The 12,322-nt window shown below is 29.4% G+C and overlaps 3 protein-coding genes across 3 annotated transcripts; 2 read left to right on the top strand and 1 right to left on the bottom strand.

The window, feature by feature from the left end:
• Positions 1-875: 875 nt before the first annotated feature.
• PGO_093600 (adrenodoxin reductase) lies at positions 876-2,666 on the top strand (the record flags this gene model as incomplete). The annotated part of the gene is made up of 1 exon (XM_028687948.1): positions 876-2,666. One exon carries the CDS (start codon positions 876-878, stop codon positions 2,664-2,666), a length of 1,791 nt encoding a protein of 596 aa, XP_028543749.1.
• Positions 2,667-3,409: 743 nt separating this feature from the next.
• PGO_093590 (hypothetical protein) lies at positions 3,410-5,386 on the bottom strand (the record flags this gene model as incomplete). Its single annotated transcript, XM_028687947.1, has 1 exon — positions 3,410-5,386. The coding sequence occupies one exon, from the start codon at positions 5,384-5,386 to the stop codon at positions 3,410-3,412; it is 1,977 nt and encodes a 658-aa protein (XP_028543748.1).
• Positions 5,387-7,834: 2,448 nt separating this feature from the next.
• PGO_093580 (AAA family ATPase) lies at positions 7,835-10,799 on the top strand (the record flags this gene model as incomplete). Its single annotated transcript, XM_028687946.1, has 7 exons — positions 7,835-8,942; positions 9,240-9,536; positions 9,774-9,880; positions 10,002-10,070; positions 10,168-10,199; positions 10,319-10,421; positions 10,650-10,799. 7 exons carry the CDS (start codon positions 7,835-7,837, stop codon positions 10,797-10,799), a joined length of 1,866 nt encoding a protein of 621 aa, XP_028543747.1.
• Positions 10,800-12,322: the final 1,523 nt, after the last annotated feature.

Here is a 12,322-nt window from a genome sequence, read left to right as displayed (position 1 = left end):
TGCACTTGAGGAAATGTTCAAAAGGAAGAGTAAATATAATCAACTGTCCTCATTTAAAGGGTCTCATATAAGTGGATATATTACAAATAATCTTTATGTTGGTTTTTATCCCACTCTCAACGATTCCAGCATTTTTTACTTCTCCCATGTGGTAACAAAACAGATTAAAGCAAATATGTCACAACTTTTTTTTTTTTTTTTTTTTTTTTTTTTTTTTATTTATAAAATGGTTAAAATTTGTATTTTTCCAACAAGTTCCACAAGTATTTATGAATGCACTTTCAGGGTTTGTAATGATTATACACAAATGTTGTTCCATCTGTTTCCAAAAAAAAAAAAAAAACATTAAAACCGCTTGAATATGCTAGTTTGGCTTGACTTAAAAGTCATTATATCACAAAAATTAGTAAAACTAATGAGAGGATTGTAGATTAGTTTGTGATGGCAGGTATTTATCGAACATGCTACTGGTATGAATCTTCCTCAGTTGTTTTAAAAAAATCGCTCATCCTATCAAAATGTATTTTTTTTTTTTTTTTCAAGAGGGAATATAAATCATTGGCTGACGCTGAGTTTTTTTTTTTTTTTTTCTTGGCAACGAACATATCCTCATTTTGAGGAGAATAAGTAAAAATCACGCATACATTCTTATGTAAAAATATATATATATATATATATGTACATATGCATACACGTATGAGGGCATAGGATGAGTACATACTTGCGTCATATCTGCAGAACGTGGCCGAGGAATTTCTCATTCTTTCAGAACCCATAAGTTTGGTCAAAAGGTTAAGTAGCGTGACAACAATTAGGAGAAATGTTAAAACAACTAAGAAAGGGAATAAGAAGAATAGAGGGTGAATCACAGAATTATGAATACACACCTCTTTTGGAAAAAAATAATAGGAACACGAATAGTGTGGGAATACCGAAAAAAAGGGAAATTGTTTTTTACGAGAAAATATTTCTCTACAAATGAAACAAAACCATTTAAGATAGGAATAATTGGTGCTGGTCCTTCGGCTCTATACTGCTGTAAACATTTATTAAAACATGAAAGAATTAAAGTCGATATATTTGATAAATTACCCAACCCATATGGACTTATAAGATATGGGGTAGCACCAGATCATGTTAATGTGAAAAATACATACAAAACATTTACCCCAGTATTCTTAAGTAACAATTATAGATTTTTTGGAAATGTTCACATAGGTTATGATTTAAAAATGGAAGAACTTCGAGACCACTACAACTGTATCATTTTTTGTTGTGGTGCTTCGGATGTTTCGCTCCCTGTTTTGCAGCTTGTTACAAGGCGTGAAAAGGGGCACGGAGGTATGAGGCAAAAATCGACACAGGGGGGAGGAGTTCATACGGCTTATAAATATGGAAATCTGAATGGAAGTATGAATGAAAACTTGAATGGAAATCTGAATGGAATTATGAATGAAAACTTGAATGGAAATCTAAATGGAATTATGAATGAAAACTTGAATGGAAATCTGAATGGAAGTATGAATGAAAACTTGAATGGAAATCTGAATGGAATTATGAATGAAAACTTGAATGGAAATCTGAATGGAAATATGAATGAAAACTACCTAGACGCCCAAAGTGACCTCCATGGAGGTCTGTTCCACGCTCGAGACCTCATCTATTTCTACAATAACATGTACGAAGACGTTCGGTGTAGAGAAGTAGACAAATATCTTAACTCATTCGAAAATTTTTCTAGTTCTGTTATTATAGGAAACGGAAATGTATCATTGGACATTGCACGTGTTTTGACAAAATCGTGTGACGATCTAAAAAAAACGGACATCAACAGTGATTATATCAACGCAATAAAACGACACAAAATTAAACATATATATATAGTAGGACGTAGAGGATTTTGGCAATCTTCCTTTACGAATGCAGAATTGAGAGAATTACTTTCCCTGGATAATACTAAGGTGATATTAAATAGAAAAAATTATGACATATGTTATCATTTAAAAAGTGATGATTCAAATTCGAATATGAAAAAAAGACAACATGATATTTTTTTAAATATGGTTAAAAATTATGAACAAGTAGAAAAAAATAAAAACTTTTATAAAAATTATAAAATTATTGAATTTATTTTTTATTATGAAATAAAAAAAATTCACCGTATCAATAACTTTATGAAAGATATAGAATTTGAGCTGAACAAAAAGTTAGACATCTCTCATTCGTCTCTTCAGCAGAAAAAAATTTTAACAACACCGCTAGTCATTTTTGCTACAGGTTTTAAAAAAAATAAATTCTCTGAAAATTTGTACAATCAATCTGTTTATAATTTTAAAGAAGATAAGCTCAATTACAGGTTTGATGTTTTCAAAGCAGGATGGTTTGATAAAGGTCCCAAGGGAAATATAGCTAGCCAGATTTTAAATTCTAAAAATTGTACTCAACTTGTTTTAAATTTTCTTCAAAATGTAACTACATTCTTTGACAATGATATCTCCGACTTGTTAAAAAAAAAGAAAGTTCAGTTTCTCACTTTTGATGACTGGATGTACATTCAACAATTAGAGGAACAGTTCGGCAAGCAAAAAAACAAAATTGCACAAAAATTTTCCGAAATGAAAGAGGTGTTGCGTATAGTGAATGATCGAATCGGAAGAACCCCATGAATGGGGCAAATCTTCCTTCCACTTCACGACCCCCAAAGAGCGTCGTTAAAGTAATGATAGTGTTTTATCTTTCTTTCGTTCGTTCATTCGTTTTTTTTTTTTTTTTTTTTTTTTTCATCTCCTTAAAATTAGAACACCTTGAAGAATAAACAATTTTTTCGTAATTTTTCCATGTCATATTTGATATGTTTTCGTATTAAACTTATATATCTGTTTACATCCATTTTATAGAATCTTCCCTTGTGTCTTTCTTTATATCAACCATAAAAACTAGTTACAATCCTATTGCATATCAAATGAAATTAATATATTACATTTCGGGGTTATGAAAAAATACCCCTTCAAATAGCTTAACACATGTAACTTGTTCGAGTATTTTTTTTTTTTTTATTATTTAATGTAGCCTTTTCCAAATGGATAGCTATCCTTTTGATAAACATTTTCGTAAATTTCATTCATCAAAATGGACAAACATAAATGCTAAAGTTGCAAATGCTTTTTTCAAGAGTCAAATGAGTGTTACCATGTGATTGTGATTCGACTTAATGAAATTCAAAATTTTTCGCAAACGTGTAGTAGAGCAAGACTAAAAACTAAATTAAAAGATACGCCAATCCGTTCAAGTATAAATTCACTGCCTCTTCGATTTACTCCCTTTTTTGAATTGTTTTTATGTGCTTATTTGGGGGGCTTGCATTAAAAACATATTTAACTTGTTTTAGCTCTATTTATATGTGTGAAATTTATGTCTTAAAAAATTCCTTTAAGGGATCTATTTTCCGTGGAATTATGTGACCATCCTTCACAAAAATTGCATCAAAATCGAAATTTTTTATCTCAGCAGGTTTCAATTTAAACTCTGGAATTTTTTTTTTCTTTTTTTTTTCTTGTTTTGTAATACAAAGTTCACTCCATATATTCATCTTTTTATCGTGTTTTTTCCCTGCTATAAAATTTTTTTGAGTTCCTATCGTTCTTCTACCTACATTTTTGAAAGTGTTTATTTTGTTATACCTGTACACGTATTCCCCATATTGTTTTGGTTGTTTAACGGGCTTGTAGAAATTTTCAATATATGAATAATTTCTGCTTCCTCTACCCTGTTCCTTGAATCTATAATTGTAATGGTTACCTTCTCTGTTAATTTTTTTTTTTTTCTCAGTTATTTTGCATTCATCAAGATAATTATTATAATACTGTTCTCGAATCATGGGTACTTTCAAAGGAATTCGGTGCGCTAATATGTTAAGGTTATTTTTTTTCTCATTGGGGGGATGGGTATTTGGGGACTCTTCCAATTTGAGGGAAAAGTTCTGATTTTTATTTTGGTTAAAATTATCGGTGCTATTTTTAGATTTACTACTACGAGAGTCTAAAATATCATCCTTTTCGTGAGTCGCCTTGTTGATAATTTTGTCCATTTTTTGACTCTCCTCTTTATCAATAATATTCCCCCTAGTATAATGGTTAAAAGTTGATGTTATTTTTTTGAAACTATCAAATATATTGGATTCCCCATCCATTTCGCTCATGTCGGTCAGTTGTTCTTCCACATCGTCACCTCTTTTCGTAGTTCTATTATTTACACAACTTTGATAAGAGATATCATCCATTATGACCGTTTTGGGAGAGAATGAAACTTTTTCATGCCATTGGTTCCTCTCTAATGTAATAATTTTCCTTTTTTCATTTGTTAAATTTGTGCTCTGCATATGTTCCTTTTTAAAAATGTTCTTATTATAATTAGTATTTATGTTTTTTTCTAACTCTTCACTGTCCTTTACTGCTTTTTCTTTTGAGTTCATTCTTATCTCATCCCTTGCATCGTTTTCCATTTCTTTGTTATCTATGTCTCTGTCTATTTGTATATCATTTGGTGCATCTTCTTCTTTGGTTACTTTTTTTTGGTTACTATTCTCTTTGATATTTGTTTTTATTTTTCTATTCTTTTCTTCTTCCTCATCAGAATATTCTTTTATCTCGAATTTTGTGTCCAGTTCCTGCATGTCTTTACTTCTAGTAAATCCTTCTTGTTTTTCAATAATGTATTCCTTTTTGTTCATTTCATTTTCAGCGTTGTTCTCTAAATACAGCGAATGAATTCTTATATCTTCATCCGCTAACTCTTTGTTATATCCTATACCACCATAAAAGCTTAATGATTTCCTTTTGTTCTCTTCTGAAACTTCTCTTACTTCTATACCGTGGTTATTAAAGCTTTTTTTCTCATTAATGGATATGTCCGAATCGACTTTTAAATTAATGTTATAATTCTGGAAATTTGCTTCTGATTCACTCAGTTCTTTATCGCCTATGTCGGAAGTAGATAAATCAAAACTTTGAAAAGTTTCCAACTTTTTTGTTAAATCATGATCGTCTCCGCAATTGTCATCCATGTAATCATCATTTTTTGAATATTCCTGAGATCCCTTTTTTTTGTTACATTGGAAAAGGTCGATTTCTTTAATGCAGGGATTATCATATGTAAGCTTTTTGCACTCTTCAATAGTGTCATTTTTCAAAAAAAATTCATTATCCTTATTGTGTAGCCTTTTTGGGATCGTTTCAAAGCAGTCTATAAAATTTTCTTTCTCACTATCTATGCCACTATCTGAATTGTGAGAATTCGTCTTCATATTTTTGTTTTCCATGATTTTTAAATCCAGATCCTCATCATAAGAAGGAAAATTTAATTCGTTTAAATAATCTTTTGTTGTCATCTTGCTAATTTGCACAATTTTGATTTTATTTTCGTTGTTGTGTGTACTTTGCAAATGTTACACTTTTTTTTTTTCTTTTTTTTAATACAATTATTTTTGTGTTTTTTTTTTTTTTTTTTTAAAATTTGAGTCTATACATTTGTTTTAGCACTTATCTGTATACATATTTTTATTGGAAAAAAATTGTTCTCGTTTTCAGTCTTTTTTTTTTTTTTTTTTTTTTTTTTTTTCCCAATTATGCATAACCTCTTTTCATCAAATTTGTTGAAAAGTTGGTTGCACGTCTCATATTTCTTGTTTCATGCACTTGTTATGACAGAAAATTTTACTTATTTAATTTTCTTATAACATTTCAAAATAATGAGGGTGAACGTTTGCAAAATAACTTCAATTATGGCACCAAAAGGGGAGTAATGTTCCTTTGTTATGTTATTTTATATTTTTTTTATCAAATGAAGAATTGAGCTATTTCGAATGAAAAGCAAAAAGTTGGACATGTAGTGGTTTCCTATAAATAAGTGACGAAAAAAAATGAAAAAAAAAAAAAACAAAGAGAGGTGTAAATGAGAGAAGAAAGACTTATTTTTAACCAGATGTTCTTCCTCATTTCATTATAATAAAAACTGTATTTATTTTGCATATCCTTTAATCTGTCCAAAAAAATAAAAAATAAAAAATGTTCAACCTTAAAAGAAAAACAGTAGCTGCATGTTTTCAAAAAAAAAAAAAAAAAAATATACCACTCACATAACCCATTGTCATAGGTGTTCATGAATTTCTCAAAATTTGTGTGTCATCACAAAAATTCCCCATCAGGGTCTTATTTTGCTATTTATATATATATTTTAAGAATATTTACATACGCATAGACACAGTCTATATCCTTTTTTTTAGGCTAAATTTTACTGTTAACAAAAAAAATGCTCACAGATATGTCCTCTGTTGCCATTTTATTAAAATAGGTTCTCTATGATTACACACAAATGCACCATTTATAAAAAAAATATTTCCTCATCGATACATTCTAACCAAACATGACACTAAAAAAGTTCTGGTTTGCGTCAAATATAGTTGCCAATTGCTTAAAACAGGAAAGCTGTTAATTCAGGATTCTATTTAAAAATTGTGCAAAAATAGCTCTGTTAAAAAAAAGCGCAAAAAATTACTCTGTTAAAAAATGATTAAAAACAACTGTGTTAAAAAAAAGATAGGAAATTACCTCTTTCATCAAAAGAATTAAATTAATAGCATGAAAAGTGGTTCAGTTTAACGACAAGTCTACGTGGACTTCCGGCTATATATACATACGCATAACAAATGATTGTTGGCACGCATTTCATTAAAACTCAGTGTTAACATATCAGGAATGTTTTTACATTTTGAACGCTTCACCACCTTACCATTTCGTGTAATCAAATTAAGGTTTAAACTGATATCACATGAAATACACCCATTGTTCGTTAACAGAGAATGAAAGAACACGCATAATTCTTAACACATCGTTTGAGTCTATTTTATTATTTTGTCCTTATATATGGATAATATTTCCCTAAGTAAAAATTGTTCAGTGCTAATATATCATCTGTCACGCCCCTTTTTATTTATTTTTCTTTTCATTATTATTAAAATTTGGCTTATTTTTTTATTTTCACGACGACTCAAAAAATAAAAACAAAACATGACATCATTCTGTTGTGATTTTTTTTTTTTTTTTAATAGTTCGAATAAAATAATTTCCCATTTGAAGGAATCTTCAATTTATTGGTGTATGTACATTGCTTATATATTTTTTTTTTTTTTTTTTTTTTTTTTATACACATAATTGTGTACAGGAATTAATTCTTTCAGCTTTTTCTAGTCAAGTGGATTATATATACGCATAAATTCATATTTATGTGTGACAGAACGAAGCTTTTTTATTAACCCTTCTACACACACATCTAATAATCAAAAAGTAGAGTGAATATTCCTCACAATTACTAAAATGAACAGGAGCGTAACAGTTTTTACTTTTTTGTTAGCATTATAGCAAAAGGGGTTGGGAAGCGTGTATAAAATATGATGACATTTTGTGAAAAAATGGAAGATTCTTAAAAATGCAAGGTAAACTTTATTTTCCCTCGTCTTCTACTTCTGTTTCTTCTACTTCTGTTTCTTCTTCTTCTGTTTCTTCTACTTCTGTTTCTTCCACTTCTGTTTCTTCTACTTCTGTTTCTTCCACTTCTGTTTCTTCCACTTCTGTTTCTTCCACTTCTGCTTCTTCTTCGTCTTCCTTTTAGCTAAAATATATGCACATTAAGGTCTATTTAGAAGAAACTTTGTAGATTGGTCAATGTAATACTATGAAAAAAAAATGTGTACTCCGTTTAACAAATAATATATATAATTTTTTTCTGTTTTTCTTCCACTTTTTAATTGTTTAACTTACAATTAAAAAAAAAAAAAAAAATGAATTTGAAAAAAGAAAAACGAATTCCACTATGCTGTGAAATTTGTTTAAAAGACGGAAAAGATGTGTCAAATGAAATAATAAAAACTGCAGCTCATAAATGGTTGTTTTCTTTAGGAATAACTATAACGTTAGGAAGGCATGATCCAGAAAAAATTAACTGTGAAAAGTTAAATAAATGTTGTGATTATATAATTATAGAACCAGCTGTACCTATAAAAATAGTAAAGGAAGTTAGTGGAAATTACGAAAATGGAATGTACGGGAAATTGTGCACTACACATTATTCCATTTACGACACAAGTTCATGTTACGATGCAGATGTCAATGAAACTAATTCACCTGATCATAAACTCCACAATTGGCCTACTTTTCACCCCATGAATCATGAAGGGAAAAAGGAAATTACAACAAAAAATACAACAGTGTCATCTGAGATAAATTTAATTGAGATAAATAAGACTAATCATTTGAACTCACAGAAAGGAGATTCTTTTAGTAATGGGATTAATAACACTACCTTAGTTGGCTCTCTTGCTGTTCCGCAAAATATTGTGTATTCTTCTTCTCCTTCCACTTTCATATCCAACGAAATAAAAAATAAAGAATGCATGCAGACAAATCCAAATTTGTTATTTACTGTACCTATGATAGGTGACAAATCTGTATCATCAATGGAAGATGATCCAATAATATTACCAAATTTTTGTTGCATTGTAAATGTAGTGACATATTATAAAAATGATGATTTGATGGAAGAACAATTTAATGAACCAAGTGAAAATGGAGAAAGTCAAGATGAAGAAGAATATGATGAAGGGAAAAAAAAGAAAAGAAAAGATGTACCCATTTTTTCTCAGTATATCCTACCTCACTTACGCTTTCATAAATTATGGGATAGTCTATATTATGAAGAAAATATAAAAAGAGATTTGCTAGAATATGTATCAGCATTAATGTTATTTGCAACAAAAAAAATTGATCGAAATTTAATAAATTACAATCATCTTGTGCTATTATATGGACCTCCAGGAACCGGGAAAACGTCCTTGTGTAAAGCATTAGCTAATAAAATATGCATTCGTTTATCAAACATATATGCGACAGGTATGGTTCATAGATCGAATAAGTTGCAAAATTCTGAGTGATGCTATAGAAAATGCACCTCATCATGTGCCACCGTGCGTAATGATTACTTATTGTATATACGAGCGTGAATATATATACATAGATAGATATATCCGTTGTATGCGTCCTTTTTTTTTTTTATTTTGTGCACGATTCGCTTTTCTGAAATGACATCTGTTTTCCGCTATGTCCCTTTCGACACATGTACAAAAATTAGTTTAACACTCAACCATACTTATTTACACAATAGTATCTTTATTTCCCTACCTTTTGAAGGAGTTCTGATAGAACTAAACGCACACACATTATTTTCAAAATGGTTCAGCGAATCAGGAAAGCAAGTGTTAAAGCTTTTTAACAAAATTAAAAAGATAATCAATGATTATGGTGAAAATGATATTTTTATCTGCCTCTTAATAGATGAGGTGGAAAGTTTATCTGCAGATAGAAGGAGATCTATGGATAGTTCAGAACCGTCTGATACTATACGAGTCGTTAATACGTTACTAACTCAAATTGATTCCTTAAAATATTACCACAACACTTTGATTCTCACCACATCCAACATTTCCGGTAGGGTAAACCAACAACCTTGTGGTACATCAGTGTTCCTGGAACATCACTATCGCTCATGACAAACAAGCTATTACGTAGAGCTTTTTACACACCATTTGTTATGCATCATTTATGACTATGCAACCATAATCGTGACACTTATATAAATGATACTTCTACACAACACACCTGTAAGAAGAACCCTTTTGCACATTTCCAAATTCTTAACATTTTCATCACTTCTCCCCTTTGAAGAAATGATTGATGATGCTTTCATCGATAGGGTAGATTTGAAGCAGTATATAGGGTTACCCAATGAAAAATGCAGATATGAAATTTATAAGGACTGCATAGATGAATTAGTAACATCTAAAAGACGGGATATTTCTTTAATTATGAAAAATTTGCACCATTTTTTTTTTTTTTTCCCCTCCCCCCATGTTTTAACTGATTTTTTTTTTTTTTTTTTTTTTTAATACATAGGTGGAAAAAGGGATAATTGACTTTTCTTCTAAAATACTAAATTATGAGCAAATTCAGAGGTCAATGAAAGTCCGTAACTTATAAAAACAGCTATTTCTGTTATGCGTATTCACATATATGTGATCGTTCAACTTATCCTTAATAACCTTCTCTTTTTATTTTACAGAACGAAACAGACAAAGCGAGAGAGGAACTCATGTAATAACTGCATCATGTAAAAGGATATTCATTTGGGGGACTGTTATCGAGAATGGGAAATTTTCGATTTTTATTTGATCTTACTGTACTTTTATTTCCACCCCTTTCTTTTGCACCAGATACGGACTAGAGCTGATGAAGTGCTCAAGAATGAGTGAAGGTTTCAGTGGCCGCTGCATGAGAAGGATACCCTTTCAAGCATATGCCTACTTCTGCCAAGCGGTAATAGGAAAAAAAAACAAAACAAAACAAAACAAAGGCAGTGTTATATCAGTGTGTGTTGCACATAATTTTCTAGCTGAAAAAAGAAGATATGTACATATAAAATATAAAACACAATATATGCTACTTGAAATATAAGCATATATATAAAATATGCAGTTAATTGTGTAATAATGATTTCCTTAGAACGCCCTGCTACATAACAATGCGATGAAATGTTCTTTACAGACTCTGCGCTTTTATAATTCGACAAATAACAGCGATCAAAAAGTTTTAATTTCATTGATGGATTTTTTGATAGCATTGAAAAGGGCTATTCAAAAAGAAGTTATAAATAAGGATAAATTATTACATCAAAGAAAAAAAGTAGGATTTTAGCCCTTCATTGTTCTTTGATGGTTGGCATCAAAAGAGTTAGAGGAAACATTTCCATGTACATGTCGTTTATTCACATTGCTCATTTCGTTTTTTTTTGTTTTTTTTCCTTCTTTTTTTGTGAAGTTTTTAGCTTACCTAAATTTTTAGAGAATATATACAAATATATATACATATATTTATAAGTAGTGTATATAAATGTTCTATCCGCGTAAAGAGAAAAGTTACCTTATCACAATGGCATCAATTCTTTTACGCACACACTAATTAAGAAATGTATAAAGTGCAAAATTGAAATCTTCTTCCATGCCCCATTAACAAAATAAAGACAAATACTACCTTAACAGAGTGGTAGACATTTCTCGATTGGGATTAATTTTTCTATCTTTTTTTGTTCACTTTTTTTACATATTTTTTTTAATAGTTTATTATATACACTCCCTTTTATCATCTGTTAATGAACTGTGAAAATTACATTTGTACAGTTAAACAAAAGAGCCATATTTAAAATAGAGCTTTCAAAAAAAAGGAGATGATATTAATTATTTCACATAAACCGTTTTTTCCTATAATGTAATACAGTTTACGTTATTATTTTCTTTTTCCCTCACATAAATGAAGAACGTGCACCTTCTAACCTTTTGTGGAGTAATATCCTTATTTGGATTTAATGAACATGATCTCAAAAAAAAAAAATGTGTGCGCACCTTTACCCTTTTGTGTTTCTACTTTTTAACCCATCTGATTACACATATATATGTACATATATGTACTTGAATGAATGTACATTCTTGCATAATAGTAAAAATGTGACCAGGTAAAAAAATCAGGGATGGAAAGACAATGTATGTATAGTCAAATCGCTCCGTTTCTGTAATGCCTAGAATGATTAAGAGGTAGTTAATCATAAAAAGGATGTGTTCTCAGGATATTTTATTTTTTTTATTTTATTATTTCATTTGGCTATTTTAAAATTATGCAAAAATATCGTTTTTCCCGACTTGACATGAAAAAACTATCCTGAAAACATCATATTTTTCTTTCTAAAAATTCTATTATTCATCATTTTTTTTTTTTTTATTTCCCTACAATAACAATAAAATTTCATGATTACTTTGTTTTCCTACCTGTGATGTAATTGTAAAGTGTATAGAAATACATGTCACATTTACTTCACTTTTAATTATTTATTTTTACATCAAAAGGCTGAAATTAAAATGATGGTTATATTAGTGTATTGTTATTTCTCTCTACATAGTGTTTTTGTTATTTAAGCATTTCATTTGCTACACACTACATGAGTTTAGACTATCCTCTTCATTGCACTAAAAAAAAAAAAACAAAAAAAAAAAACAAGTTTACATTTATTCATTTGTTTTCACTTCTGTTAGCACAGTATATATAAATGAGGTAGGTTAGGAAAAGTGGTCATACTTAAGCTACTTTCAGTATTCTCAAATGCCTATACATGCATATATATACATATATATATATATATATATATATATATATATATATATATATAT

The sequence above is a fragment of the Plasmodium gonderi genome, assembly GCF_002157705.1.
Source record: "Plasmodium gonderi DNA, contig: Chr09, whole genome shotgun sequence".
In the NCBI taxonomy this organism is placed as follows: domain Eukaryota; phylum Apicomplexa; class Aconoidasida; order Haemosporida; family Plasmodiidae; genus Plasmodium; species Plasmodium gonderi.
Note: the sequence above shows the minus strand (reverse complement) of the source record. Positions and strands in the feature narration are given on the sequence as shown.